General features: G+C 43.0%; 1 protein-coding gene across 1 annotated transcript in view; it reads right to left on the bottom strand.

Moving 5' to 3' along the window:
• HEATR4 (HEAT repeat containing 4) overlaps positions 1-17209 on the bottom strand; it is a 59270-nt gene that overhangs the window by 21015 nt on the left and 21046 nt on the right. The window contains exons 9-15 of the mRNA XM_077464474.1: positions 14746-14937; positions 13278-13438; positions 8156-8260; positions 6564-6682; positions 5882-6062; positions 5239-5308; positions 1089-1275 (exon numbers count right to left, since the gene is read on the bottom strand). Coding sequence (XP_077320600.1) covers positions 1089-1275; positions 5239-5308; positions 5882-6062; positions 6564-6682; positions 8156-8260; positions 13278-13438; positions 14746-14937 — 1015 coding nt within the window. The remainder of the gene's footprint in view (positions 1-1088; positions 1276-5238; positions 5309-5881; positions 6063-6563; positions 6683-8155; positions 8261-13277; positions 13439-14745; positions 14938-17209) is intronic.

Genomic DNA, 17209 nt, shown 5'->3' with positions numbered 1-17209 from the left:
TGAAGGTATATCAGCTATTCTGATTGGATGGAGTTACTGTACCTTACACACTATAATTTAGCATTAAATAAAACCCAAGGTGCACTGAATGTCAGAGCCAGAATTGCATAACCAACCTAAACCATAGTGCTAGTGACAAACATATACCTGGCCTACCAGGGCCATAAGGCTTGATTCCTTTAGATTTTGTGCTTTTATGTTGGTGGAATAATGTACTATGTACTTACACCCACTCTGGTTTCCTGCCCCTAGAACAGAAATGCTAGCAGGTAAGGGTGAAAGCTTACTATACTCTTCTAGTTGTTTGATTTTTGTATACTGGTGCAGAGAGGGCAAACTGTCTCTTTCAGCCTCTCTGCCTCCAGTCTTAGCATGCCATGAATGAATATAATGTCTGATCATACTAGTGGGATTTTAAGGCTTAATCAGATGATTAGGGTAAGAAGTAGACATCACAATACAGTTGGCCAGGGAGCAGGGAGGGAGTGAGGCAGTAAAAATATGTCCCTACTATGGCTCCGTTCACACTAGTGTGGTTTCAGATGCAACTTGAGTCACACAGAATCGCATGACAATGGGAATCACATTTTCTTCAATGTTGCCCATTCACATCAATGCAACTCACTGTTTTGGAAAAGACTCCTCTGCTGCTTTGATTCAAATCCATCACAATTTTGGCCCCATAAACTATGCAAACCACATCAAAATTTCACTACACAATTGTACTGAAAGTCAGATCAAAACCAGCTTGCAGCAGTGTGAACCTAGCTTAAATAGTAATAAAAACACAGCACAAACACAGTGGGGGTTATTTACGAAAGGCAAATCCACTTTGCACTGCAAGTACACTTGGAAGTGCAGTCGCTGTAAATCTGAGGGGTAGAGCTGAAATGAGGGGAAGCTCTGCTGATTTTATCATCCAATCGTGTGCAAGCTAAAATGCTGTTTTTTATTTCCCTTGCATGTCCCCCTCGGATTTACAGTGACTGCACTTCCAAGTGCACTTGTAGTGCAAAGTGGATTTGCCTTTCGTAAATAACCCCTAATGTTACCATTGTGAAAGTTTTGGACTTTAAAGACACACTCACCTATTGGCCATCCCATGGGATTCCAGTGTGAGCCTGTCCTGTAGAGCATACTGAACTTCAGAGTCACAGAGCTGCAACATAGCGATGCAGTTATAAACCTCTATTCGTATACCTGGCTCCTCCAGCTTCATGGACCACAGGAGGAGTTCTTTCACCTGAGATGTAATATGTCCTATTTGTCCTAGAGCTAAAATATTTAAAAAGATCAACACAATGGACCAATGCAATCAAGCAGACTTTTTACTGACACTGAACAAAATTAATAGTACATGCACATATGTCCACTAAGTATAACGAGAAATCAGAAACAATCTTGCAATTTTGAAATCTGAACTGCACAGCGATTTAAAAACACAAATTATGGTAGGTATCTACTCAATAATAACTCAAAAACTGTATTTTAAATGTAGCCAGTGGAGGAATCTGAATTTTTCTTGATGTCTCTATAACTAGCAATGGAAGATAGAAGGCCAATGTTAGCAGTCAATCAGGCTCTGCTGCAGTGCCCATGTATTTGCGCTGAAAATTATTATTATTATTATTATGATGCCAACAGATAGAAAAAGAAAGTGTCAGTGTGATGCACCTCCTATTTTGACCAAGCAGTGCTGCTGAAGTGAAGATCAGTGAGCTGGGGTCACAAAACTGCTGGAATAGAATAACTTAATTAAGCTATCCTTTATGATCCTCCCCCCACAATCCTACAATTACCTATCCCAGCATCTCGCATATGTTTGCTGTGTGGCCTGCTGGGTCATGCTTTCACAATAAAAACCCTCAATAATTCCATCTCTATTAATTTCAAGTCATTGGTACTAATATTGGATTGCCTTTCTTTAGAAATGAATGGATATTACATGCAGGTATGGTCTGGCTGTACACTGAAGACATACGAGGAGATTTGGAGCGATTCTGGGGGAGAATAGGATGATTCAATGGATAACTTTACTACAAGTACATTTATTGTACATCACGGGACACAGAGCACCATAGTAATAACTATGTTGGTTATAGGCCACCTTTAGGTGAATGGACACTGGTATAACCAAAAAGGAAACAGGAAGTGCCCCTCCCATACCGGGAATATCTCAGTTTTTTTGCCAGTGTCTAAAGTGTTGGTCTCGGTTGATGAAGTGCTAAGAGAGCTCCGTTAAGCAAACCCTGATGGGATCAAGGAGCTGTACAAACTGATCCATCTAAAATTCTTGAAAGCCAAATGATGGTACCCAGGCCTCGTGGAAGAGGAAACAAGGTTTTTGCCTGTAATGCTTCTCTTTGAGAGCTCGGACCGGACACCTTGGTCATGTTGATGCAGCCAAAGAGTTTCTGGCAGTGTGCTGTACAGGTCCGAGGGAGTGGACCCATAAAAGGGGACCCGGTCCTTGAAGGTCTGGCATGACATGGCCCGCCGTGACTGGGTGAAGGCTGGATCTGTCTGTGATTATTTCCAGCAGTCTTGCGGCAGGATCAGGTGAGTCAGAAAGATGACAAGGAATGTATATTTTTATACTTCATTTGGTCTTTCTGGTGTGAGTATGCGTGCCTTGCCTGTGTTTAGCCGCTAGAGGGTGTAAAAGCTACATGCCTGGCTCAAAACATTCCATGCTTCCCCTGTATGTGCTCAAGTGTCAGCAAAGGCTGCAGCATTGCTATTTTCTGCTGCTCTGCCAGCCATCAGAGGGTTTTGGGGGAACCATTCACCATCAGAAAGGTGCTGCTGAGACCCCCTTAGGACTATGTCTTCCTCCAGGAGGGGTAATTCACCAGGGGGGAGTGCAAAGTTGCTGCAGTCAGAGCCTGAGGCTCCTAGTCGCATGCCTGCAGTTCCATCATCCCCTGAAAGACCTGGAGCATCTGGCAAGTCTGACCCATTTTGTCTCACAGGCATGGTGGCTACCTCCAGCGTCCCAGCCTATGCATACGTCACTAAGGATGATTTGGCTTTGGCTATGGCTGGTTTGGAAGGGAAAATAGCTGGGATGTTAGCGTCTTCCTCCCAGGAGGTGAGAAAACATGGTAGATCTCCTTCTCCTGCCCTTGATCTTCCAGTATTGGAGCAACAATGGGTAGATGATATTGGGGTATCTTTGAGAGAAGGAGGTTCAGGTGACTCCTCTTTGGAGGATTCAGCATCTGAAGAACCTTCCTCAACTTTGCAATCGCAGAAATTGCTAATCCAATCCCTTATGGACTTGGTTCATTCTGGATATAAGTTGCCTCCTGCAGAGGTGGAGGATGTTTCCTTCCCCTCCTTGGGTTCGCTAAAACCCCCACAGGGTTCTCATGCTTTCTCTATGCACCCGTTACTGGAGCAACTGATTTATGCTGATTGGGATCACCCAGATAAGCAGTTTTCTCCTCCTAAAAGACTTTCAATTCTTTATCCTATGGAAAAAAAGTTCTCAATGAGATGGGATTTGAGATAGATGCTGATTATGTGTATGCATGTTTCTATGCAACTCCTTACTTATTATGTAGTATACAGATTGGCTCTCTGTTTGGAGCTAAAAGATGGCGTCTGAACCCTACATCCCACGCGTTAGAAGAATGCATATGAGATAACAGAACCAGCTTCAACCAAACTTCAAGCATCAAGTTTCTCCATTTCTCTTGTATTTTAACCAATGAGATGTACCAATTAGACTGACATAGCAATGACGTATCTTTCTGTATAAAATATTAACACCGCCCAGAAATAAAACAGAAGTTAGAAGTAACCGAGCTGAACGTGTCTCAGAGAGTGTTTACTTCTAATGTGCATGCACATTTATACTTTTTAATTAGAAACAGCAGCAGATAACCTTGAACTAGATTGTAGTTCTTATCTATTTCATTTACAAGTATTTAGTGATCCAGCTGATAAGAAGTTGGAATCTCTACTTAAGGCCTCATTTTCTGTAACTGTTGTGGTAGAACAACCTGCAGTGGCAGCAATAGGCATCTGTCAATCCCTTCAGGATGAATTCAAGCAGGTTTAAAAGAAAAGCAGAGTTACCATGCAAGAAGCTCTTGGTTGGGTTTCCATTTCATGGAGAAAGGTTGTAACCTTCTCCTTAGGTGTCTGGGGCAACAGCCTCCAGGCAGTCTAAATGGCCTCCACCGTCAGGGGCAAAGGCTAAGCCTCATAACCAGACCCAGGGCTTTTTGCCAAAGGTAGTGTCTAGTTTTCATCTGAATCAAGATGTTTCCCTACCTTCCTTTTTCCCAGAACCTTGTTCTGTAGAAGAAAAATTATTACATTCTCTCAATATAGTGAGAGCAATTAAAGCCTATCTGAAAGCGACTGCTCAGATATGGAAAACTGATGTTTTGTTTGTGTTGCCAGAAGGACCTAGAAGGCACCATCAAAATCTACTATTGCTAAGTGGATTCATCAGGTGATTAGTCAGGCGTATGGCCTTAAAAGAAAAGTTCCTCCCATTCAAATTAAAGCGCACTCTACCCGGGCAGTCAATGCTTCATGGGCAGTGCATCACCAAGGCTCTGTGGCTCAGTGTGCAGTGTGCTGCAGGCAGCAGTATAGGGTCCTCACTCAGGTGGCATCGCTTTGGGACATCCCATATAGTTATCACTATGGTGCTCTGTGTCCCGTGATGTACAATAAAGAAATTAGGATTTTTATAACAGTTTAACTTTAAAATCCTTTTCTTGGAGTATATCATGGGACACAGAGATCCCTCCCCTCTTATTGGGATATGTGTATATATTGCTTTGCTATAAAAACTGAGATACTCCAGGTATGGGAGGCGTTATATAGGGAGGGGCACTTCCTGTTTCCTTTTTGGTTATATCAGTGTCCATTCACCTAAAGGTGGCCTACAACCCATATAGTTATTACAATGGTGCTTTGTGTCCCATGATGTACTCCAAGAAAATGATTTTAGAGGTAAGCTGTTATAAAAATCCTATTATTAACCTCTCACTAAAAATATATAAGTTATGGCTTGTATACTTTCTTAGTCACTGTGCTAAATCCAGTATGCATAGCAGATACAGCAGAGGCCCTCATCTGCATACTTCTTCTGGGTTGGAAACATAACATTTTAAAGCCAGAACACCACTGTAACAGCCAGGCAACTGGCATTTGCAGGATGAGCAGTTACCAATGGCATCTTGTCCATTTAGATTGGTAGATTGGCCAGCTACTAACCTCTGATTGCCTGCGCTTGGATTTTCCATACTGGATCATATTGAATTATGTGGTAGAGGTGTTCCATGACCTACAAAATGAGCATAAGGTCAAAATACATAACAATTCTGAGTAATCATTAGAAAATTGTAGATGATTTATTGCTTGATCTGAATAAACACTAAGCTGCAAACAAACCAGCTTTTTTTTTTTAGTTTAAAGACTAGGGATTTGTCAAAAATTCAATGTCTTGTCATCCAGGTAAAGGAGGTGGAAAAATAATGGCTCAACTGGCAGGAACCACAGGTAATCAACAGAAATTCTGTGACTGGAGGAGGGAAGATCATGACCTTCATCTACTTCTTCTCCAATCACCCAGTGCCTTGCACTCTTCAAAAGGAACGCATGGCTTTTTCTAAATGGGGGAGGTGCAGAGCAAGTAACCCAAACTGCTTTTCACATGGTTAAAAGAGATTAGTACTGCCTGCCTAAAGGTGGAATAATTTTTGCTGAGATGCCTTCAAAACATTGTGGTCGCACCATGTGTACACCTCTGTCCACTGCTTTGCAGCTTAAGGGTGAGCAGTTTGGGAGGGAGGTAAGCATGCAGCTCAGCTGCGTTTTTTTTACCGATTCCCAACCGCAAGTGAAAGCTAATCCTTACCATCTCATCTTTAATGTGAAGTACACCTGCAGTGCGACAGGCCTGTCTGCGAACTGCAGCAAAGTCATTAGTAAAACATTGCAGGAATCCTGGAAACAGCTGGACTGTCATAATCTGTAGGCAACCAATGAGAGACAAAGCTTCCACCTTTGATTTCCAACTGTCACCTTCTAGGTGTTTCCTGAAAATAATAAAGTCAAACTTCAGTTATATATTCATGTACCAGGTAAATTATACTATGCAAGGATTTTAGCAGATTCCTTTGTATCGTCTAGTGGTAGCCTTTACTATTTGGCTCCTGTCAAAGTTGCTCAGATCTTTATACTTGCCCATTTTTTCTGCTTTCAACACATCAACGTCAAAATTAATGAAACCTGTGGCTTTGAGTAACAAAAAAGTAGACTTGATCCACCTACTGGCTTGTACACAATTTTTGGGCATTTTTCCAAGGCACTCTGGTTGAAAAAAGCTGTTCTAACCTGTTTCTGTTATGTAGGTATTGAGAAAGACCATACTGGTTGCTCAGATTCCAAAATGACCCAGTTAGTTAATCAGGTTAATGTCATGCCATGTCAAATAACTTTTATTAGCCTTATTACACTAGGTACGGTATTTTGGTATTTGATGAAACTACTCTTTCTATCACCCATGCAGACATGGCTATACCCATTGCAATTCCCACCTTAATTGGTCATGCACTTCCTTTCCTTGACCAAGACTGCCCAGTGCTTTGGCAGCTGCCCAACGCACAGAAGGACTCCAGTCATTCCACATCAGATGGCTTAGTTTATTCTTCAGGTCCTAGAGACACAAAACACATAATCAGGCAATCCAAACAGACCTCAGTGGAAATGGACTCATTTTGTAATAGAGAAGGAAATCGCCTAAACCAGAACATCAGTATATATAGAGGATCCTTATGCTGGGTTCACACATATTGGAATTGGATGAGGGTTTCATCCCATTTCGCATGACAGGAGAATGTGACCGGCTCTCAATGGAGCCAGTTCACACAGCTCCAGGGCGGCTGTGGTCCACATTTAAAAAGGGTCCTGTGCATCTTTGGTTCTGATTCAGGTGCAAATTCAGGCAAAAACTCAGGCCTGATTCGCACCAGAATCGTTGAACAGGGATGCGCCAGACCCCATGCTGTGAACTGCGCCTGCAGCATAAGTGAACCTGGCTTAAAGAACACGTTCAAACCAAAAGTACAGCTATTTGTAGATGATACCCACGTGATGTATACTGCTCAGTGGTGTGTGTTCAATTTACATGGGATGAAATTATGAAACAATGAGAGTGGTGTAGGCAAGGTAAGGAGAGAAGGTTTTTTTTTTTTAAATGTAAAGTATGTAATACCCTGAATTATAAAAAGTGTGCCTCTTTTACAAAAGTATCTGAAAGTACTTGTGTTGCCTTAGCACCCAGATGGCTTTTCCCATTCTCCTTTCGAACTGATAATATCCTTTATCCAGAAAAAAGCAAGCCCTCATACATTCCATAGCTGTGGTGTCAGCGCTCTCATTGCTTTGTTTTGTGGTGATCCAGTCTATCTGGAGTGAAGTCTGGCCTAGAACTCCATTGCTTCTCCTTTATAAATACTCCAAATTGCTCAATTCAAGCCACAGCATCTGCCATGGTGGATAATGAGAGGGAAGACATTATGCTGAAATATAATCATGTTGGTCACTGTGTCAATCAAAGTGTCTACTGCACTTCTAGGCTTCAGCTGAACGTGTTGCTAACAAACCTAAAATTACTTACCAGGCTGGTTAAAAACTCAAGAATCCAAAATCTACAAACACATTAGCAACCAACAAAGCAGCCTTGGGTATCTTCTTACATATCATTTAGTACCACCTTAATGTGTTTCAAGGTAAGCTATACTTTTAACTAACGTAAGCCAAATAGCTGACACTTACCTTACCCTTGCACGCTTATACCTACCTACTTCCAATCAACGGGAGATCCGATACAGGTGTTTTGGCCTGTATCAGCAAACTACGTTTTTCTTTGTATGTCTCTATGTTATCCAGAAAATATAAGGGAGGTTTGGAATGATTTTTCTGGGCAACACAGTTAGTTATTCCTTTATATACTCTTTTATTCCTGAGGCCCATTATATTTTTCTAAATCTCCAAGTGTTGCTGACTCCTGTGTGATAGTTTTTAAAATGCTTCCATGTAACATAACAACTGAATGAAATATTAACATATTCTCTTCTCCAGATTTAGCTTTGGTAACTTTTTAACGTTTTCTATTAGGAATGCTTACCCGGCTGGTGTCCCCATGAAGACGAGAGAGGGCTCTGCATGCAACAATTCGATCCTTCCAGTTACTTCTGTTAAGTGCTTCTCCCAGCAATGAATAAATCAGATTCTATAAGATGAGATAAGTTACGCTAAAGAGGACCTGTCATCAAGTAATAAAAAAACTCATCAGCCATTAGCACAGTGCCAAAAGCACACCAGGCCATGGGACTAAAATTTGCAACCCTACAGTTGAGATTGTCCAAGTACTCATCTATCTCTAGTTAACATACTTAAAAAAAATTGAGGTCAGATGTTTCCAGTGGCGGGTACAGTTAATGCTACTCGAAAGGACATTGTAGACAATTGTGCACTTCCAGTGGCGGGTACAGTTAATGCTACTCGAAAGGACACTGTAGACAATTGTGCACTTCCAGTTTGTGACAATAGTTTGGGGCCCTTTTGTCTTCTAGCATGACTGTCCCTCTGTGTACGAAGCCAGGTCCACAAAGACAGGGTTTGATGGGTTTGGTGTGGAAAGACTTGAGTGGCCTACACAAAACCCTGAACCCAACTCTACTGAATATATTTCAAATTAACTGGATTGCTAGCTGTAAGCCAGGTGTTTCCGTACTTTACCTCAGAAATGTTCTTTCACCAGAATGGGCATAAATTCCCACAGACACACTAAACTATTAGGGAAACCATTCCTAGAAAAGTGGACGCTGTTGTAGGGCAGATAAAACTCCATATAAATTGCCCATGGTTTTGAAATAGTTTTCAAACAAGGTGTGATGGGCAGGAGTCAAAACCAGTTCAGCATTGGTGGTGGAAATAATTCTGTGAGATTATTGAATTTGTTTGTGTCCTTTTTGACACTTCTGTAATTAAAGCATATCTAAACCCAAGAACAAAAAATTATAGTATTGCAACATACTGGTCCTTAGATGTAGCAGCTGCATTCGTTTTCTTTTTTTCATGCCGTTAACCTGGAAAGACTGGCATTAACACACTTTGTGAAGGACATCTGCTAGAACTACATAACACCTGCCTCCAGAGTCAGGTAGGTGCTAACGTTAATGCTAACTGTTATCAGTTAGCATTGTTCCCTGCTGTCTCTGTGAACTGCTCACAGAGACAGCAGGGAACAATGCTAACTGATAACAGTACAGGGGCAGAGAGTACAGGAAGTTATCAGTTTAGAAGATTCCTGGCTGGATGAACAGCTATTTTTTCATTGTCTGGACATGTCAAACAGATATAATAAAACACTTTCAATGGTATATCTAACAGACCAAAAGGGAGTAAGTAAGGGACATTTATTGTTAAAGCTTACATACACATTGATGTATGCTAGCCCAAACTTTTTTTCATATAGTTGTAAAAGTTAAAGCTCTTGTCAGGTAATTATTGCTTTCTGTGTGCCTGTATGAGCATTTTATCTTTACTTTCTGTCAGGACAGGAAGTGATGAAAAATCTCTCCAAGGGTTTCACAGTGTTCTGTCAAATTAGCCAACTCATCAGAAACACCAACCACATCACTTCCAGTTTCTTTAAACCATCAGTAATTGAAGATTTTGACGAATTGCTGTTTGGACCGGTAACTGAATACAGTCTGGTACAGGAAGATATAGATGTTTTGACAGCATAGCGGCTAACAAGGACAAAGTTGTCACCACCTTGAAGGCGACCATTTTGTTGGCTAGTATCAGAGCGCAGTAACAATCTCCACTCATAATATCGTGCCCCGGACTGGATTTGGTTGCCGATGTCGTGTCCAAACAGCAGTTCATCAAAATCTCCAATTACTCATGGTTTAAAGAAACCAGAAGTTAAAGTGTTGGAGTTTCTGACGAGTTTACTATTTTGACAGAACACTGGACAAAAACACATTTTGAGTAGAGTGGGTAAGGCTTAGAACTTCTGATAATGCTTTTATGCTTATCCTATGACATAAGATTTCCATTCACTTCCTGTCTAACTGATGGGTATCAAACAGAACAGGAGGAAAACATAAATATCTTCAGTGCGGATGCTGGCAAAACCCTTTTCCACTGAAGTTTGTCTTGAGTTGGGTTTTAAAGTGAAACCGTGTTAAGATTATGCCCATTTAAGTATTTACATTTTTTTATCAAGCAGTAAAAGCCCTCATTCACCCCTTAAGCTATAGACATTGTGGAGAAATTTGTCTTCAAAGCTCACAACAGAGACACAAAAATCTTAGCTATTTTATATGGAGAACAGAATCTTGGCAGCCTGTCAGCAAATGTATACACAGCCAGGGCCGGTGCTACCACTAGGCGAACAAGGCAACCGCCTAGGGCGCACCCACGGCCTGTCACATCCTCATCCCCAGTGGATGTCACATCTGGAGCTTGTGTGGCAAGTCTGCACGAGTGTATCAGAGGTCCAGAGGAGGAGAGGGAGGAATCGCGCAGGGGCGTGGGGAGGGAACTATTGCATGCAGTACACTGACAGATCCCTCCCCCGGCTCCCCCAGCTGCAAAGCTGTTCGGCGGCTCAGGGCTCTGATTGATGCCGAGCAGCTGCCATTCCTCCTTCATTATCACTGGTCATTGGTCAGGACTTGTGAGGGTGCATGACCAGCCGAGGGGTGATCCCGTCTGTCACGGGGGGAGGGGAGGCAGAGGGGCCAACATCAGGGATGATCGTGCAGTTCTTCTGGGGCAGAGAGCAATATGGAGGCAAACAAATTGTCTCTAAAAATGCCTATTTGTTTTTTTTATGCAGCCATTGGACTGTATGACACTTCAGCACCAGAGGTGAGTGTGGTCAGCCAGCATTGTAACTCCGAATCAGCCTTGTGTGTGTGACTCAACCAACCTGGGAGGGAGGTTGAAGAGGGAAGATCGGTGATAATTCCTCATGCTCTATTCTATACACGATCGGGGATCATCCATCCCTCAACATCCTGACCAAAGTTTGCAGGGGCAGAGGTGGCAAGCTAGGCTAAGGAATGGCAAGGTGCTGGGAGTGGGGATTGCTGGGAGCAAGAATGGCAGGATGCTGGGAGTGGAGATTGCTGGAAGCAGGAATGGCAGGGTGCTGGGAGTGGGGATTGCTGGAAGCAGGAATGGCAGGGTGCTGGGAGTGGGGATTGCTGGAAGCAGGAATGGCAGGGTGCTGGGAGAGGATCTTGCTGGGAGCAGGAATGGCAGGGTGCTGGGAGTGGATCTTGCTGGGAGCAGGAATGGCAGGGTGCTGGGAGTGGATTTTGCTGGGAGCAGGAATGGCAGGGTTCTGGGAGTGGGGATTGTTGGGAGCAGGAAGGACAGGGCGCTGGGAGCAGGAATGGCAGGTTGCTGGGAGTGGATTTTGCTGGGAGCAGGAATGGCAGGGTACTGGGAGTGGGGATTGCTGGGAGCAGGAATGACAGGGTGCTGGGAGTGGGGATTGCTGGGAGCAGGAATGACAGGGTGCTGGGAGTGGGGATTGCAGAAGAAAGTTTGGTTTGTAGAGAAAGCAGCAACTGTAAGGTATTTTTATTTTACGTTTTTGAGCAGTCATTAAAAAGGTCAGGGCAAGGACAAAGGGGGTGGGGTCAGGGGCGGCAAAATAAGGTTTCGCCTAGGGTGTCAAAAATCCTTGCACCAGCCCTGCACACAGAAAATGTTTCTAAACATAAAGGCTTGATAAACATGGATGCATTCAGCCATGCAACGTCAATATGTTGCGTATTTCTGGTGCCCAGTGAAAGAGGCTGTATGCAGTTCCCGAACGCAGGACATTTTGTCTGATTCTTGCCATTGGAATCTGCCATATGCACATAATTGCCTATATAAATGATTCCTCACAAACTGTCTGAAACCAGACTTCAGAATCTTTGTTGTGATCTTTGATGATCTGTGAGAATAAGGTACTTAAAAACTGAGTTCTGCCGAAATCAGCAGCTACAAATACTGCAGCTGCTGACTTTTAAAATATGGACACGTACCTGTCCAGGGCGCCCACAATGTCTGCACCCAAAGCCGATATCTCCCTCGGCTGTCGTGTGCTCCCGCCGCCATCTTCGGTAAGGGAATCAGGAAGTGAAGCCTTGCGGCTTCAATTCCGTGTTCCCTATTGTGCTTGTGTGACTCACGCTGCGCTATCCCACTGGTCCCTGCTGTCTCCTGGGACAGCGGGGGGGGGGGGACAGAGAAGGCGCCGGACGTGGAGTAGATGCCCCCGGGTGGCTTGGGTATCTATGCCCGGAAGTGGGAGCAAAATACCTGTATTGGACAGGTATCTTCTCCCCCCTCCCCCCTGAAAGGCACCAAATGTGACACCGGAGGGCGGGAGGAACCGGAAAAGCGTAATTTTTGGGTGGAACTCTGCTTTAAGAATACATGCAGCTACAGAGGTCAGGGATGCCTTGTTTTAAAGGTCTTTTGCTGCTTGACAAAAAAATGAAAATACTTTAGTGCCCATTCAGAGCAGATGCTTTGAGGCTACGCTGTCCGCTATTTCCAGCGCAGACCCAACACATATATAAGACAAAACAAGACAAGGGGTGGGCAGGAGGGATGACTGCCCTGGGCACAGTAGTGTAATGTGAGGTGGGACACTTTAAGGAGATTGGGGTGAAGGGGATTTGTGTTGGAAGTAGGGAATTTGGGGGGCGGCAGTGGGTACAAATTTTCCTAGATGGGTAAATTCAGGGGATGTGTTAGGAGTAGTGATTTAGGGGTATTTGTTTGGGAGGGGGGATAGGGAAAGAAGATATGTGCTAGAAGGGGGGAATTGGAGAGTTTGAGTTAAAAGGGGGAATTTGATTGTTTGTACTATAAGAGGTGATATGGTAGAGGGTAAGGGTAGTTGTGCTAGTAGGGATGATTGGGGGGTATTTGTGCTAGGAGGGGAAATGTATGGGGAGAGGATTTGTGCTAGGAGGGGGATTGGGGGGGAGTTTGTGCTGGGAGGGGGGATTTGGAGTGGGAGGATGTCTATTTGAGAGGGAAGTTTGGGGGGGGATTATTTTGGGGGGGGGCATTTGTGTTGGGGGGATGTTTTTTAATGGAAAATACCACATTTGGTCACTAGATAAAGTGTTATAGGAAATTCCTATGGTACCTAGCTCCACCCGCCTTATGTTAGTCTTGATAATGGTACTGGTAACAGGAAAATGCAATCACCTGGTACTTACTGTTTGCTGACTGAGCAGGCTTAGCAGATATAAAGCTTGGCTTTCTGTTTCCTCATCCAGCACCTCAAATAGCTGGGTAAGTATCCTTTGTATTACCAGGTAACTGTGATTGCCCTCCAGAGCCAGACACTGAGCCGCAGCCCAGCTATCTGCATCGTTGCCTGGAAAAATGTAAAAAAAAATTAACATACAGCTGAACCTATAACTTACTTTGTTATCCCCTAAAACACACACTGTTTCTTTTATTGATACAGTCCGTGCCTTGAAAAAGTATTCACACCCCTTGAAATTTTCCACATTTTTTCATGTTACAACCAAAAACGTAAATGCAATGTATTGGGATTTTATGTGATAGACCAACACAAAGGGACACATAATTGTGAAGTGGAAGGAACATAATAAATGTTTTAAAATTTTTTGAAAATATCTGAAAAGTGTGGCACATGAAAACAGGCAAAATATTTGTTCAAACACGCGAACCCTATTAAAGTCTATGGGACACGAGCATGAAAAATCAAAAGTTCTAATTTTAAAGGCTAACATGCAAGTTATTGCCATAAAAAGTGTATGGGGACCTGGGTACTGTCCCAGGGGACATGTATCAATGCAAAAAAACGTTTTTAAAACTACTGTTTTTTCAGGAGCAGTGATTTTAATAATGCTTAAAGTGAAACAATTAAAATGAAATATTCCTTTAAATATTGTGCCTGGAGGGTCCACTTAGTCTGACTGTAAAGTGGCACATCTGTCCGATGTGTTTTACAGTGCTGCAGCAAAATTACATTTCTAAAGGAAAAAATGTCATTTAAAATTGCTTGCGCCTGTGATGTATTGCTGGCTCCCAGCAATATAGATAAAAATCAAGTAAAAAATCAGAGTGGGGCAACCCCCCCTCAGTCCATACCAGGCCCTTCATGTCTGGTATGGATTTTAAGGGGAACTCCATGCCAAAATGTTTAAAAAAATTGTCGTGGGGTTCCCCTTCCAAAATCCATACCCTTATCCGAGCATGCAGCCTGGAGGACAAGATGGGGGGGCGCCCCCCCTGAACCATACCAGGCCACATGCCCTCAACATGGGGAGGGTGCTTTGGGGTCCCCCATGCTGACGCCACTGGATTGTGTGTGACCCCCCCGCTGTCAGGGGTCCATACGACGTATGGACCTGGCGACAAAAGGGTTGGGGGTTGTCACTGTTACAGGCAGGCACAGGTAGCAATAAAAACTTTATCACAGGTTCCAAACTTTCCTCACTCCACTAAAAATGTACTTTCCTTTTTGTCTGTGTCCTTGTAGATATTTTGTATTGCTTCCTGCCCTGAAAGAAAAGGGAAAATTCCCCATAGGGGCACTGATGGCAATAAAAACCTGATAGTGACTCTAAACTCCCACTCTATATAAACTAAATTAGAAGTTTGGTCATGTCAGTCTAAATATTACAGAAAAATAAACTATCCATTATACAATACCAATCTCCAAGACGGTGAACATGATCTTCCTGGCTTCTTCACTGAACTCTTGGATAAAAAACTGACACAGTGCAGCTGCCATCCTCACAAGGTCATCCTCATTGTGCAGAGCTTCGGAAACAAGGTTCTGTATCTCGGACGGTAACGTTGGCACAGTGGGTGATGTTTTGGATCCATCAATTTTTTTGCCAGCTTTAATGTTATAACACAACATAAATAAAATTATTGTAATAAAGAAGTACAAAGGCAAGTTTCAGACTTCATATTTGTCTTTATGCTTTTATAAAACTGACGCATAGTAAAAGCAGAGAGGTTATAAAACTGACGCATAGTAAAAGCAAAGAGGTGTTTCTAAAAGCAACCAACCAGATCCTTTCATTTTTTTCTAAACCGGCATCACTGAAAAATATTGGAACCAATTTGGTGGTTACCTTTCCAATATCATCTAGATAGAAACTATGTTTGTTTTGGAGGGGCAAAATCATGAATCCATTTGCTGCTGTGGCATTCTGTGCCAAGTGACCCCCATGTGCACTATGCAGCATGGCAGTCGCCATGGGCCCTGAAAAGCAGTGGCAATTGCTGTGGCAGTAGTGACTACCACTGAGATTTTCTGCTTTCTCAGGGATCACATAAGTGTGGCGTATGCATACTTACAAGATGGAAAAATCCATACTTTCATACTTCCATACTAGTCTGGAAAAAGTTAAAGAAGACTTTTATCTACAGTACAGTGTATATAAAAAGTCTACACACCCCTGTTAAAATGTCGGGTTTCTGTGATGTAAAAAAATGAGACAAAGATAAATCATTTCAGAACTTTTGCCACCTTTAATGTGATCTATAAACTGTACAACTCAGTTGAACAACAAACTGAAATCTTTTAGGTGGAGGGAAGTGATTCTATTACAGCACTCAGTGTTTTTGGGTATGAGTCTATCAGCATGGCAAATCTTGACTTGGCAATATTTGCCCACTCCTCTTTGCACTCCAAATCTGTCAGATTGAGAGGGAATCTCCTGTGCACAGCCCTCTTCAGATCACTCCACAGATTTTCAATCAGATTCAGGTCTGGGCTCTGGCTGGGCTATTCCAAAACTTTAATCTTCTTCTGGTGAAGGCATTCCTTTGTTGATTTGGATGTATGCTTTGGGTCGTTGCTGAAAGATGAAGTTCCTCTTCATGTTCAGCTTTCTAGCAGAAACCTGAAGGTTTTGTGCCAATATTGACTGGTATTTGGAACTGTTCATAATTCCCTTTATCTTGACTAAGGCCCTTGTTCCAGCTGAAGAAAAACAGCCTCAAAGCATGATGCTGCGACCACCATGCTTCACTGTGGGTATGGTGTTCTTTTAGTGATGTGCAATATTTTTTTTGCGCCAAACATATCTTTTGCAATTATGCCCAAAAAGTTCAACTTTGGTTTCATCAGACCTTAACACATTTTCCCACATGCTTTTTTGGAGACTTCAGATGTATTTTTGCAAAATTTAGCCAGGCTTGGATGTTTTTCTTCTTAAGAAAAGGCTTCCATCTTGCCACTCTACCCCATAACTCAGACATATGAAGAATACAGGAGATTGTTGTCAAATGTACCACACAGCCAGTTCTTGCCAGATATTCCTGCAACTCCTTTAATGTTGCTGTAGGCCTCTTGGCAGCCTCCCTGATCGGTTTCCTGTTTGTGCCATATTTTCTCCCCTTGATGATGACAGTCTTTACTGTGTTCCATGGTATATCTAATGCCTTGGAAATTCTTTTGTACCCTCCTCCAGACTGATACCTTTTAAAGTGGATGCAAACTGACCACTCACCCAGTATGAACTAATAGCACGGTGTTAATGTATATACACGCAAGCCTCCTGAATGTATGCCTGCCTTGCAAATGTTACCCCCTTCAGCAGTAGGAGCCCCGCAAAACTCCTGGAATCGGTGGGTTGGTCTTTTTGCCGAAGCTCGTGGGCGGAGTCGTGATGTCACAAGACTCCCCGCCCACCTCTACACTCTCCTACTCTTTCTGCTGGCTCTGGGAGCTGACTGCACCATGCCCCACGATGAGTAACATCCTGTCAAAACTCAGGAAATGCACCACATCACTTCAGCATGCCCAATCATGCTGAGGTGTGGATCAGCCAATCCTGGGAGAGCTGGAAAAGAAAGGAGGAAGGATGTGAAGCTGGAATCCTAGACACTCTGTGCTCTCATATGTCTAAAACGTGGGTTGTGCTAACTATTTCAATTTCATACTATTTTTCACTATTTTACAAACCCCACAAAGTGCCGTGCATATATGAAAAGCTCCCTAGAAGATATTAAATATTACGAAAGTGCTATATTCCAATATAAGTCAAACACATACAAAATGTTGGCACCATTGCAGAGCTACCCACTTAACCCGTGTTGGGGGCTCGCCACCCCTGCTGTGGTGCCAAATAATTAAAGTGCAATACAGTGCCTCCAAACA

Source organism: Lithobates pipiens, unplaced genomic scaffold (assembly GCF_037356315.1).
Source record: "Lithobates pipiens isolate NorthernLeopardFrog02 unplaced genomic scaffold, aLitPip1_a1.2 Scaffold_30, whole genome shotgun sequence".
Lineage (NCBI taxonomy): Eukaryota > Metazoa > Chordata > Amphibia > Anura > Ranidae > Lithobates > Lithobates pipiens.
The sequence above is the reverse complement of the archived record's forward strand: the minus strand, read 5'-3'. Positions and strand labels throughout refer to the sequence as shown.